Source organism: Thermobia domestica, chromosome 7 (genome assembly GCF_964235325.1).
Source record: "Thermobia domestica chromosome 7, izTheDome1.hap1.1, whole genome shotgun sequence".
Lineage (NCBI taxonomy): Eukaryota > Metazoa > Arthropoda > Insecta > Zygentoma > Lepismatidae > Thermobia > Thermobia domestica.
Window position 1 is genome coordinate 58,165,713 of NC_137460.1, and position 13,738 is coordinate 58,179,450.

Genomic DNA, 13,738 nt, shown 5'->3' on the forward strand with positions numbered 1-13,738 from the left:
CAAAATGGTTATGAAGAAGAAAATAAATAGATCAAATTCTAGAAGTCTTGTATTTTCGATTTCTGTTGAAGAGAGTAACTATTCTTATCTATTCTTATCCTAAGATTGTGTCCTAATACAGATAAATTTTAAAATCTTCACACTTACCTAATTCTTCTAGCTCTTCGTTTTCATCTCTCATCATTTCTGCTTCTACCTGTTCGTTTTCATCTCTTATCATTTCTGCAATGTCTTTCTTTCCTTTTTCCTGTATGAGCCTCTTGAATAATATACAAAATGCACTTCCCCATACGCCTTGCAAAAAATGCAGTGGTAATTCGTCAAATTTTTTCAATAGTTTTCCCATGTAATATTTTGATCCAAAATTCTCAGGTTTCATAAAGGTTCCGTACTTTGCAATGCCGATTTCGTAAGGACTAAATTCTATCCAATCCTATAAAATAAGGAACAAAATAGATACCTTGAATGTTCATATGGGCAAAGAAATAGTAAGCAAATCATTAATGAAATAAAGCTTATAGTACAAGATTCAAAGAAACTAGAACAAACAAAATTCAGTGATATAGGAAGTATTTTAGTTTTATCAGACAAATATACTTTTGTCCGCTTTTCGCTACAAATTTTTTTATCTACTGAAAAACCTTGGATTCCTGTAATCCAAGAAGTAATTTTGATTATTACGATAGGATAGAGTTTAATATCATTCATACAACAGAATGCTCTACTGTAAATTACTGCTTTCCAGTGGCGGACGGTGAACTGTGGTTTCGGGTGTTGCGGTATGAACAATCGGAGACAGAAGATATAAACTGGACTCATTGACTAATCAGTATAACTTTAGACGCAAATGCTATGTGGCATGTGAAATTAAATAAAATTCTGTTTTACGTAAAAAATTTTAAAAAAGTAATTTGGTACATTTTTTCCGATTAGTCACCTTATTTAATTAGTAAGTCCATTCTCCTTTCTTTGATTGGAGCAAATCTGCGTAATACATGCTGGTTGAACTTTGGTATTCTTACTGTCAGGTCTTTTTCGATGGAAAGCATAACAAATGGTGAAACCTTTCTTGGGACATTCAATTCCTTGAAAGTATCAATTCTTTTTGATGTGAAAAAAAGCCTTTCTTATTTTGCTGAAGTCATAGGTACAGTGAATATTAATTTCAGAAGCTTTGTAAATTCACTAAATAGTTTTCTAGATTATTGCGAAGAATTCATTCTGGCAAAAATAGTCCCTGACAGTGATCCGAATTCCTCTGCAGCAAAGACGGAAGACAGTTCGTGGCACAGATTGGCGTTATAAAAAATTAAATTGAACACACTTCATTCACAGTTTATCTAGAAAAAATTAAAATAAATTGTGGAAATATATTTAGTTCAAACATTACTGCCATAAGATGTACTGTGAATTTAAACCGAATTGTTTTTCGAACATTCTCCTGAATTGCCCTTTGCCTGTTTTGTCTAAGCCCTTTTGGAAGTTTTTCCTCAGTTGAAAGCTGAGCAAATTCCCTCTCTTTTTTTTAAAGGTTATTTACAGAAGTCATGGTATAGAATTCATTCAGAATTTTTAGATTATTTACAGAATTAGAGCACACACAATACAATTAAATCTAATAAATAAAACAAAAACAGTTGATATAAAAGAGGTACCGGTATATGTAATGCGAATGTCACATATACATACATCAGTGCGTAAAAGAAAAAACTGCATTCCAAATCATCCGTGTTGGTTGTTAAGCAATGCACGATCAACACAATATACTTCCACATGAGGTGAAACAACGCTTATCAATGTAATACGTTCTGGAAAGCAAACCTTGAAACCCGCCAGATGTAAGATCAGCATGTAACGGAAGCCAAAAGTCAAAGAATGTCAAAACAAACGCATTGCCAGTTTTACACCCAAAAATGTTTGCTGGGATGGTCCAATACATCTATGTAATATCGAACCAGTCTTATTCTGCACCCGAAAAGACTAAGTAATTCTTAATTACTGCCACCTATATTTTAAGAAAAAAAAAATGATAGAACGATTATTTTTATAAGAAAAGAAAGAGTACATGATGATTCGTAAAATAAAATATTTAGCCTACATCAATCATTTCTGTGTTAAATAAGTATAGTTCGGTTAGGAAAGTATACAAATGTTAGTCGAGTTTTGAACTTTTTGGGAGGTCCGGACCTGTGGACACCCCTAGTGGCTGCGCCCCTGAGCCTTGCTAACTAGTCCCAAATTCAATGTGGCGTTTCCCATCAAACTGTTTTATCTGAAAAATTATCAAGAATATAAAATACACTTATTTTATAAAAGAAATAAGTATATAATAAAATACTATCCACAGATGGGGGATTCTATATATTGACTTATTATATTTGGTTTACAAATTACTGTACAAGAAGCCTTCATTATCCATATAAACTAAGAATTAACTTGTAAATGCGGGTCTACTTTCATTTGTTTTCTGCTGTACTACATATTTTCTTTCTTATTTCGTAATTCTGCAATCACTTTTTTGTCATTATATTTGTTTCCTTAAGTATAGTCCCGTAATTTAAAATTATGAATGCATAAAAATAAATTCCATTTCTAATTGATAGTAAAATAAAATTCAGAAATCTTATTTAGTGCGAAAAACCTTCCGGTTCACTGGAAACCGTGCGGTGTTGCAGAAGCGCTGCAACAACCAAAGCCTTTAACTTCTGAGATAGGGGAAAGGAGATTTAACATTCGCTCCAATTGGCGCGCTGAAGGAATCTGGTCGTTGTATGCTCGCTGCAACGAAATATAAATTAGAGACTCTTTGACGGATTGTTTTTCGCTTTTTAAAATGGATTAACGGAACGGACAGTTACAGAAGTAAAAAAATATGTCATTTAGAGTATATATGGAATATTAGAAAGTATGTTTTCCTTTTCTTTACTACTACTACTACTACTACTACTACTACTATTAATGATATTTTTCTTGAAATACTTTGGTCGTTGCGCAACGCTGCAACACTAACATTAGCCGCCACTGCTGCTTTCAATACATAGTTTGGTATTTTGGTCAACTGAGACTTCTCGTACCACAATTTCGCTTGTCATTCGGTTGACTTAAATTTTCATTTTATTTGTCCAGGCAAGCTAGTCTATTCTAAGGGAAACTAAAAGCAAGCATGCCTCAAGCAAAGTGGCATGTCTTGGAAGTTTTCAGAAAGCTAGCGCATCAACTGTGTTGGCAAGCTTGATGCAAGGTCAAATTGCTACTTGAGTCATATTCAGATTGCTATATTCATATCCATGAACTAAGAGATTTCTCCGAAAACAGCCAAACATGGAGAAAAGCGTGTCATATGTCAGCCTTCAGCATCTGAATATACGGAATAGATATCCTGTAACAGATACAGATACTAGTTGAACGACACAGTAATATTGAACACTTACTGTGTGATTTATTTTGCTAGTGTCACACATATTGTGGTTTTGTAATGCCAAAACTGTTCAATATGTGATGTGGTTACCTCGAACGGCAAAACAATTTCCGTACCATGGATTAAGCCACATCCTTTCCCAGCATTTACTAAGATAATTCATCCCAATCCTAACCAAGCACCGTTCGGCGGTCTATGGTGGAAGTTAGTTTGAGGACAAGGGCGTTTCAGGAATCCTCAATAGGACTGGGGTCCGGGAAGTGAGATGGTCATTAAGATAAGTAATATCTCCATATTTCTGGTATTCCTGCGCCAGATGGGTTCAATGTGGCAGAGCATTAGCCTCAATCAAAGAATCTCAGGACCGTATAGCCCCCTTCATAGGAAGTCCTTACTGTTGCAAAATATAATCTCAATAGACCAATCTGTCGTAGCACATTACTAAAACTCGTACAGAAATATACGAGTTTCTAACACGATTCCTCTCCAGATGGGTTCTCGGCACTTCCATAACGACACACTTCCAAAATATTGTAGGCACGCTAGATAAACGGAAGCCGAGAATCAGTCTAAAAAAAATGAGTCAAGAATAGTATTGTATTCTACTCATCTGTGAAGAGTACACGGACCCAAACACGGTGAACAGCGCAACATATTAAGTGATCAGCAGTGTTGTTGTGGGAAGGAAATCCATCTTACAAATCGACCTGCATATAGAGAAGGTTCGCATAGCTAGTAATACATTGTTGGGAGACATAGGTTGCAGAGGCTGTTACGAGAGCTTTCGAAAGGGCAAATGATATGGTGGTACGGTGAGTCTTCATGTATTTATATAACTATAATTGACCTGGATTTACATCTAGGTGAGTTTCTTCATAGTACTGCAAAATATTTCCTCTTTTTCGAATATTTGCACTACATCGAAATAGCAGTATGCACTCCCTATTCATGTGTGTTAACTGATAACTGGCCTCTAGTTTGCCGCCGATCTGGATGAAACTTACTGTCACGATTGTTAGGGGGTGTCAGATCACATGATACCCATATCATCTCAAGGTCAGTGTAACAAAGACTTCAAATGAATCTCCTTTGGAGAGGAGATAATAGTTTTAACTACAGCTGATCTCATCCAAATCCCCACATTACACTCTTCTGCTGTTACTTGAACATTGATTAAATATTTTTGAATGAAGTATTCGGAATTTTAGGCCCTGTGAACTTTCTTTAAAACAGTGAATTTTAAAAACAGAACAGTAGTTTTACTCATTGTTTCTAGATTTGTTTAAAAGTGTTTTGTCAGTAGTAACGGTATTATCTAGGAAGTGTTCGTAGTTTGAGAGAAATTTCCCTAAACCAGGGAAACTTCGTAGATAAATTTAGCAAAAAGGGAATATTTCGATAAAACGTGGAAATCCAGGGAAATTCTCGCGGTGACTGATTGACTAATATACATGCTTAAATTTTTCTTTGTTATTCAGAAATAAACCAATACAATAGCAGTAGTTTGTGTGCGCGTTCAAAGTAGTATAATTTACACCCATTGTTGACTGGATATTTTTTTTTTTTGTGAAAAGTGAAGGAAAAAGTAAAAAAAAAAAAAGTAAATGAATAATGTGGTTGGCACTTACTTTAATATATAAGTAAATTAATCTTATCACATAGCTTCTGTCATAGCAAATGAACAATCAATAAACTAGAGAAAATTTGATAAGAAAAGGGAAAATTTTGTGTCTGTCGAGGGAAATTTTCTTAAGGAAACCCACGAACACTGTCTGGGAAGTGTAAGTGAAAACAGAAGCAAAAGCTGTGTGTGAATGTGGTAGTGATAAATTGAAAAAGCTAGTAAATACAGTGATTCAGTAATTTTGAAATCGAAAGAGCTGAAAGCCAACCAAGGACATGTTATGTGTTTTAGACAAATCCAAAAATATACAAAACCTTATTGGATGAAATGAACAGTACAAACAGTATTGTTTAGTAATGACTAAGAAATAATTGCATCAACAATGAAATAATGTTAATGACTTCATTTACATATAATCAGGGCCGTGCCTGGGGGGGGGCGAGCGGAGCGAAGTAAGGCCCGGGCGCCGAAGTAAGGGGGGCGAAAAATTCGGGAGAAAAAAGGAAAAAAAGATAGGAAAAATTGCTTGGAATATATGTATGGGGGCGCCGTCGTATACTCTCGCCCCGGGCGCTTATTTTCCACAGCACGGCCCTGCACATAATGTAATTTTATTGCATCAAAGAGCATGAGTAACATTTTCGTGGAATGTTCCAGAAACCTAAATTCCTGGTTAACTAGGCAATAACTGGCGGAGCTTATCTTTTTTTTTTTTTTTTTTTTTACTTTGGACGTTGTGACTGACTGACTTGTAGTAACTATCAAGTGAAATATCTGAAGCTTATCAGCATATTAATGGCAATTACAATTATCTAACGTGCATAACAATTACATAATGTATTAAAATCATAGCAGCAGCAGAAATATGTGGAAAACTGTGTTATAGAACTTTCTGCATTTCGAGTTATAATACTCGCTGTGGTTTAGTGAAACAGGGACAATAGACTACGAAACTATAAAAATATTTAAGACAAATTTTTAAGTGTTAGTGTTATGTGAAATATTGTGTGTTTATTTTCAATAACGAATAAATATTAGTGGAGGAAGTGTTTGATTAGCACTTCCATTAAAGTGTTTTATATTATATTATATTATATTATATTATATTATATTATATATATATATATATATATATATATATATATATATATATATATATTAAGGGGGTAAGGTTGTGCAATACTATATTTCACAACTTTACTGATTACTTACAGTTGTAAATTTCTCTGAACTTTGGAGTAGTAATGTTGTAATTTTATCAATTTACACTTAAGCCACGATGTAAAGCAAAAGTAAATGTGAATTTTTATTTTTTAAAGTTTGTTTTTATATTACATTAATTTAACTAATAAGCTATAAAAATAGATTTGAAAGTGGTACCGTACCATATGAATAAGTAACACTTCGCAATTTTAGAAATTAAATATCCACGACCCAAAACCGCATCCAAAGGGTAAATACTGTACATAAATAATAAGTAAATAAAATAACAATACCCAACAAGTTATTTATCTTCAAAAAATACTTTTATGGATTAAAACTTTCATTTTATCAACCATAAAGAGAATTTTGGAAATAATATGATCTTAATATCCCTGGAAATAGCCTTTCCCCAACTAGTCTAATGTAGCACCTATCCCCATTTGCCATCCCATCACCAGTTTGGTTCAGCGTAAAATAAATATAGTTAAAATGAACAAAATTATAATAATTAAAAATTATAATATTTACCTGAAATACTCTCGCTGATACGTTCTTTTTCACATTCAAACACGTGTACAAAGGCAGCGGGGCTTGGCCGTTGTTTATTTTCTCTTGTTGATCGGTTAGTTTTGTCGTATTTCTCTGAAACATAAAATGATAAATTAAAAGATGTCTTATGTTTATTATTATTCCTTTTCATTCAGCAGAACAACAAAAAAAGTCTTGTGAATCTACCGATAGCGACCCTTCGTGGCTAACACGCATGGTCCCGGTGCGCAGAATTGCCTATGATATAAACAGGAGTAGTGATTCAGATTCTACTTTAAGTAGTGGGTTCTATCTCACACAGCCTCAGTGCTGAAAAGTGACTGTAAACTGCAATCAATAAATCGAAGTAACCAACATGTCGTTATATTATTATAGTACGACACGAAATAAATTAAATAAATTTTGTTGCCAAAGCCTATTAAGGATTACATCTTACGTGACAGTATTAATTAGATTGTTTTTTACTCAGCACCAGGGGTAAAAGTGGATCTGAAAAGGTAGGGGGGCGGTAGGTAGCGGCATGACGTCAAGTCGTCCCCCCTGCCTATCTTTGCCCATTGTAATATTTTAGAAACGGGGGGCTCCGTACAAATTTTTTGGAAGTGGGTGGACAGTAGGGATGCATTCGAGTCGAGTCGAGTCGAGATTTAAGCCTGTCTCGACTCGACTCGAGAAAATGTTGTCTCGACTCGTGTCTCGACTCGAAAATATGTTGCTGTCTCGACTCGTGTCTCGACTCGACAGTCTCTGTCTCGACTCGACTCGAATTCGAGTCGAGACGTCTCGAAATTCGAGTCGAGACAAAATATACGAGTTAAAATATACACACACATCACCCAGACCATTATGACTACCTACCTAATTGTTAGTATGTCCACCTTTTGGCACGAATAACAACGGCAACGCGTCTTGGCGTGGTCGCAATGTTCCTCGGTGGGTCGCTGGAGAGAGTTGGCACCACATATGCACACACAGGTCAACTATTTCCCGTAAATTCCGGGGAGGGGGTGATGCGCCCTCAGGTCACGTTCAATCACATCCCAGATGTGATCGATTGGGTTCAGCTCCGGAGAGTTTGGGGACCAGCACATCACTTGGAACTCGCTCCTGTGTTCCTCGAAGCACTCCATCACACTCCTGGACTTGTGACATGGTGCATTATCTTGTCGAAAAATGCCACTACCGATGAGAAACATGGCCGTCATGAAGGGATGTACGTAGTCTGCAAGAAGCGTGTGACGCCTCGGCCGTCATGGTGCCTTCCTCGAGCTCCAATAGACACATGGATGCTCACCTGAATGTTCCCCAGATAATAATTAAGCCGCAGCCAGTTTGTCTCCGCCCCCCAGTACAGTTGTCAAGGAGCTGTTCCCTTGGAACACGACGGATTCGCACCCTCACATCGTCATGATGAAGATGATATCGGGATTCATCAGATAATGCAACGCTCTGCCATTGTGCTAAGCTCTAGTGGCGATGGTAACGTATTCATTTCAGTTGTAGTTGCCGATGTCGAGGTGTTAACATTCGCCATCGGTAGGAGTGTTCGGTGCACTGTGTGTTCAGACTAGTGTTGTGAAGGTCTGTGAAAAAAAGTTTTTTTACGGTTTTCCCGAGCTGGGGAAAAAACGGAAAATTTGGGTATTATCAGAATCATCACTTTTGCTAATCACAGAATCATTTTAGTTAATATGTTAAATCAAACATATTTCATACAGATATCTTCATTGTTCTATGTAAAATTCCGGAAATTTTGAAACCATTAGAAAAAAATAATTTGTTCGGAAATATTGGCAAAAACAGGAAAATATAGTTTAAAAACTATTTGTTGGCCTGATACTAGTAATCTTACTTGCTGTAACATGTCTGCAACATATACAGTGGGAAGTCGAAAATTCGAACTAATTGGGACCACAGGTAGTTCGGATTTTCAAAAATTGTTCGGATTTTCGAAAATGACGAAGAAAATGACATTTAGGCTTACATATACTGTACGGTATGTTCTTCTATCGATACAGTGGTTATTCAGTACATACAGTAATTACAATACCGTACGTAAGGCTACTTACATTTAGTGTTTCTGAAGAACCTGCTTGTACTCTAAATAACACTGTTCTTGTAAGTCACACTTAAAATTTATAGGCCTAAGAAAAAATAAAAATAAAAATACATGACGAACAATTACATATAAATGAACTTTTGTAAAAACACTGACTTCACATAACGTCGATGGACACGCTATTGTTTGTTTCTCGCTAGCGTTAAGACAAAATGTAAAAAGCTTCTAGGGACCGCGTTCGAATTTTTGACGTTAGGATTATCGACGTCCTACTATATATGCAATGTATTTCGCTAACGGAAACATACTTAAAGCAACAGGTTTTAATTCTACTTTACACACATATACCGCACAAGTGAGTAAATTTGAGCAGCGAGAAGTATATTAAGTGAAACTTCCGTTAGTTATTATTACAGACTAGCAGAATATCCGTTCTTCGCACGGGGAGAATAAGTTTCATTTTGGACGCAAAGGGCACCAAAACTGTCCCCAATGAAGTTGTGGAGCCCCAAAACTATGAATTTGACATTAATACCAATAATTTTCAATTATCTTTACATGTCACCATCCCCCTTAGAGTACTAATGGGGCTGAATTTGTGGATTTAAACGGCATCTTCTGCTCATCTCAGCGAGTATGGATTCGAGGCCATTTTCGATCATATATATATATATATATATATATATATATATATATATATATATATATATATATACAGAGGCGGATCCAAGGGGGCTATCGCCCCCCCCCCGCTCTTCACACTCAAGTATACACTGCATAAAATGGGCTTCAATCCTGCTTTACACTGGATAAAACTGCAAACTATGGTTTAGCCCCTCCCTTGATCATATCCTGGATACGGCACTATACTGTATATAATGCTCAAAAAAATTAAGGGTTCAGCTGAAACATCACACAAGACCTTAAGATAGTGTATGAATAAGCTTGTGTTTGACTCATATATATCATACAAGAAGGAATGCTTTAAGATACACTAGAAAAATGGGGCACATACTGGTGTTGGGGCACGGAAAACCTTGTTCACATGGCTCATGACACAAGACGGTTATGTGTGTACCTCTCGAACTGCCCACAAACAGGCAAGGCAACAACACTGATTGTTCCTTAATAAGTCATATGATCACTTCGAATAGCCAACAGAGCCTCGCACCTGCGTGGCATGGATTCAATCAGATTATCGATGAGTTCTTGGGGAATGTTGTGTCACTCATCCAGAAGAGCGACTTCCAGCTCTGGAATGGTTAATGGATTTACTGGCCTAGCGGCAATTCGTCTGCCATGCATATCCCAGACATGCTCAATTGGAATGAGATCCGGAGAGCATGCTGGCCACTTCATCCGAGCGATACCCTCAGCATCCAGCATCTCATCCACTAACCGAGCTCTGTGAGGACGAGTATTGTCATCCATGAAAAGGAACGAATCACCAATGGCACCAGCATAGGGAAGAACAAGAGTTTTCATGATCTCATCCCTATATCTGAGAGCCGTCAAAGAGCCATTTCGGATGATGTGGAGCTCAGTACGCTCACCAATGCTGATTCCTGCCCACACCATCAGTCCACCACCATGATACTGGAATCCTTCTCGCACAAACATGGGATTCTGTCGTGTTCCACAATCTCTCCAGATGAAAACACGTCGATTATCAGGCTCCACACTGAATCGAGACTCGTCAGAGAACAAAACATTGCCCCATTCATTGCGTCCCAACCCACGATGTTCCTCTGCCTTCGCTCTTCGATCAAAACGGTGTCGTGCAGTTAATGGGACACACACCATAGGCCTACGTGCGTAGAGACCACCTTCTCGAAGGCGATTGCGGACCGTTTGAGTGGATATTGTGCGTCCTGTTGTTGTTCGGAAGGCTTGCGGGAGCAGAGTTGTATTCTGACGCCGGTTTCGACGGGCTGTTAACAAGAGATAACGATCGTCTCTGGCTTTGGTTGCTAGTGGACGGCTCTGTCCTTGTCTTCTTCGAACACTTCAAGTTGTTTGTAATCGATTCCACAATCGGGAAATCACACTTTGTGCCACTCCTATGGCATGTGACACCTCCCGCTGTAACTGACCAGCTTCCAACCTGCCGACAGCTCGCCATGTCAACGATTCTGGCAAATCACGTTGTTGCGCAATTTCACTACGTAGATTTGTGACGCACTAAACACAATGAGAACAAAGGTATCCTGGAGCTGGAATGTGTTGGCAGCGCCACACTACAAAATGATATCTGTTAGCGCCACGTCACTGATCACGTGCACAGATGTTTCAAACGGTTCGTTTGCACGTTGGGCCTTCAGGATTTTAATCTGAACTGGACAAGATACAGTGTTATCACATTATTCGTAAGAAGTTTTACATGTGTTTTCATCTGATTCCCTAATTTTTTTGATCAATATATATTAGATAAATAGATAAATATACCCATTCTTCGCATGGAAGTCAAGGCCTGTGGAAGTATTACCCTCATTTCCGCGACCGCGAAAACTATGGATCTGAGACTAAATCGATCATTTTGGATTACTTTTACATCTCTCGGTATATTCCCCCCCCCCGCTGATTTTCGGCCCGCATACAATGGTATCTGAATTTGCAAATCATCGCTAATGGAAGTGTCACCATTGTTCTCAGCGATCACGAAAACTATGGATTTGACACTAATATTGGTCATTTTGTATTACTTGTACATGTTTCGGTATCCCCGCCCCCGCTTACTCCCGGCCCGCATACAATGGTAGCTGAATTTGCAAGTGATCACTAATGAAAGTGTCACCATTCATCTCAGCAACCGCGAAAAGTATGTATTTGACACTAATATCGGTCATTTTGGATTACTTTTACATCTCTCGGTATATTCCCCCTTCCCCCCGCTGATTTTCGGCCCGCATACAATGGTATCTGAATTTGCAAATCATCGCTAATGGAAGTGTCACCATTGTTCTCAGCGATCACGAAAACTATGGATTTGACACTAATATCGGTCATTGTGGATTACTTTTATATGTCTCGATATCTCAACTCCCCCTTCCCGTTGACCCCCGACCCGGTGCCGCATAGCATGAATTTGGAAGTTAATGTGATCGGAGTTTCACCATTCATTTCAGCGACCGCGAAAACTATGAATTCAACACTAATATCTGTTATTTTATACTACTTTTACATGTCCCGGTAAACAACCCCTGAGACCCCCCTGGTTCGAATTTTGACAAAATCGTTTAACTCTGGTCTGGAGCCTGGACCAAGGTATTCGTGACTAAAATTTGGTAACTCTCGGTCAATTTGTCTGGTTCCCAAGCCGGTTCCCGTAAACGCCTCCCCATGAGACTCCCCTGGTTCGAAATTTGAAAACAACTTTTCGTCTTGATCTCGGGCCTAGGCCAAGGTACCCCTGACCAAAATTTGGTAACTCTCGGTCCACTCGTCTGGTTCCCAGGCCGCATACAGACAGACAAACACACAAACAAACTGTTTATTTTATTTATATTAGATTAGATAGATTCTTGGAAATTATACCAGATTTTCATATTATCTTTCCGAACTAATTTTAAAGACCCGCTCCTAAATATCTTTATATATATACAGTATATCTATATTTATATCTATATATGTATATAACAAACGCAGGAATTACGTCATAAATAACGCTCCTGGAGAAACCCTTTCTCAAAGAAATTGCTGGGGAAACACTTGTACAAACTTCAGTTTTCGTACCGGATGATTACCGAGACCTGGTGGAAAAAAAAACTGCTTTTGCGTTCGAATTTTAAAAAAATAGTTCTCCTCAGGTTAGTATTCACTGATAATATTTTTATAAAATTTAAATTTGATGGGTAAATCAGTGGACTTTGAATACATCCACATCGTATCCACTGAGTTGCAAAACTGTGTACCTCCAGACATGGACGGCCGAAGAAAATTTTCTAGGAGAACATCTTCAATGTTTGCTATATTAGTCTGGCATTTAATGTGCATGGTTTGTTATATTACGTATACATTTTCGTGAGCCAGGGAAGTTCATTCTTATCAAACACGGAGATTATGAAGGAGCAGATCTACTGTACAAAATATAATAAAAACATCTCTTTCGGATTTCTATCATCCCGCAGTCCAACCCCGAGACGGAAACATAAGAGATAGGCAGTTTTTAAACAAGATAACGTGTCTAGCGAATGCTTTACATTGTGAAGATTATATTAGTGAAAATTAAACGAATATAATTTTACAACTTAATATACATATTACTAAATGTTTAGCTCCCCGTTGCTATGTTGTTAGCGATGCGCCTTTCTCGAACGAGGTTTGATTCATGGTAGGAGCTCATGTGTTTCAAATCCGACATTAAACTGTACATTCACGTCTTGTAGAGCTTTGCTCCTAAAAACGACGCTAAACTATAATCTAATTTAATATTATTAATATTTAAAAAATAATGACTTATCAATGTGACGTCAATTTGGCAGTCATCAAATCCATTTTATACTTTCACTTAATGCAGTGGATATTAATATAACAATTACGAGACACACGCGCATATAAATACTCAGAAACAAGCACATACACACGTACACATACACAAATATGAACACTTCAAATCTATTTACATGTGTTGGACTGCACTGCATCAAGTATCTTCTCATGTATCTGCATTTTCTGATTCATCCACAGATTTGTTATTTGTACGCATCAATCATTTTAGCATTTTCGGGAAGGTTCAGGGTTCGTTCTTCATTTAAAGAGTCGGTTCTCTGTATTGGAAACAGAATGAGGGGAGGGTGGGGGAATTTATACTTTATGAATGGATAACATTTTAAGAAATATATACAAAACATGCCGCTTCCGACGCAGCACTAAAGCATTTCTTTTA

General features: G+C 37.4%; 1 protein-coding gene across 2 annotated transcripts in view; it reads right to left on the reverse strand.

Annotated features, from left to right (window-relative positions):
* Positions 1-13,738, reverse strand: part of LOC145690137 (cytosolic phospholipase A2-like) — a 120,202-nt gene that overhangs the window by 36,005 nt on the left and 70,459 nt on the right. For both annotated transcript variants that reach the window (XM_081764732.1, XM_081764733.1), the window contains exons 10-11: positions 6,774-6,887; positions 148-433 (exon numbers count right to left, since the gene is read on the reverse strand). In XM_081764732.1, coding sequence (XP_081620858.1) covers positions 148-433; positions 6,774-6,887 — 400 coding nt within the window. The remainder of the gene's footprint in view (positions 1-147; positions 434-6,773; positions 6,888-13,738) is intronic.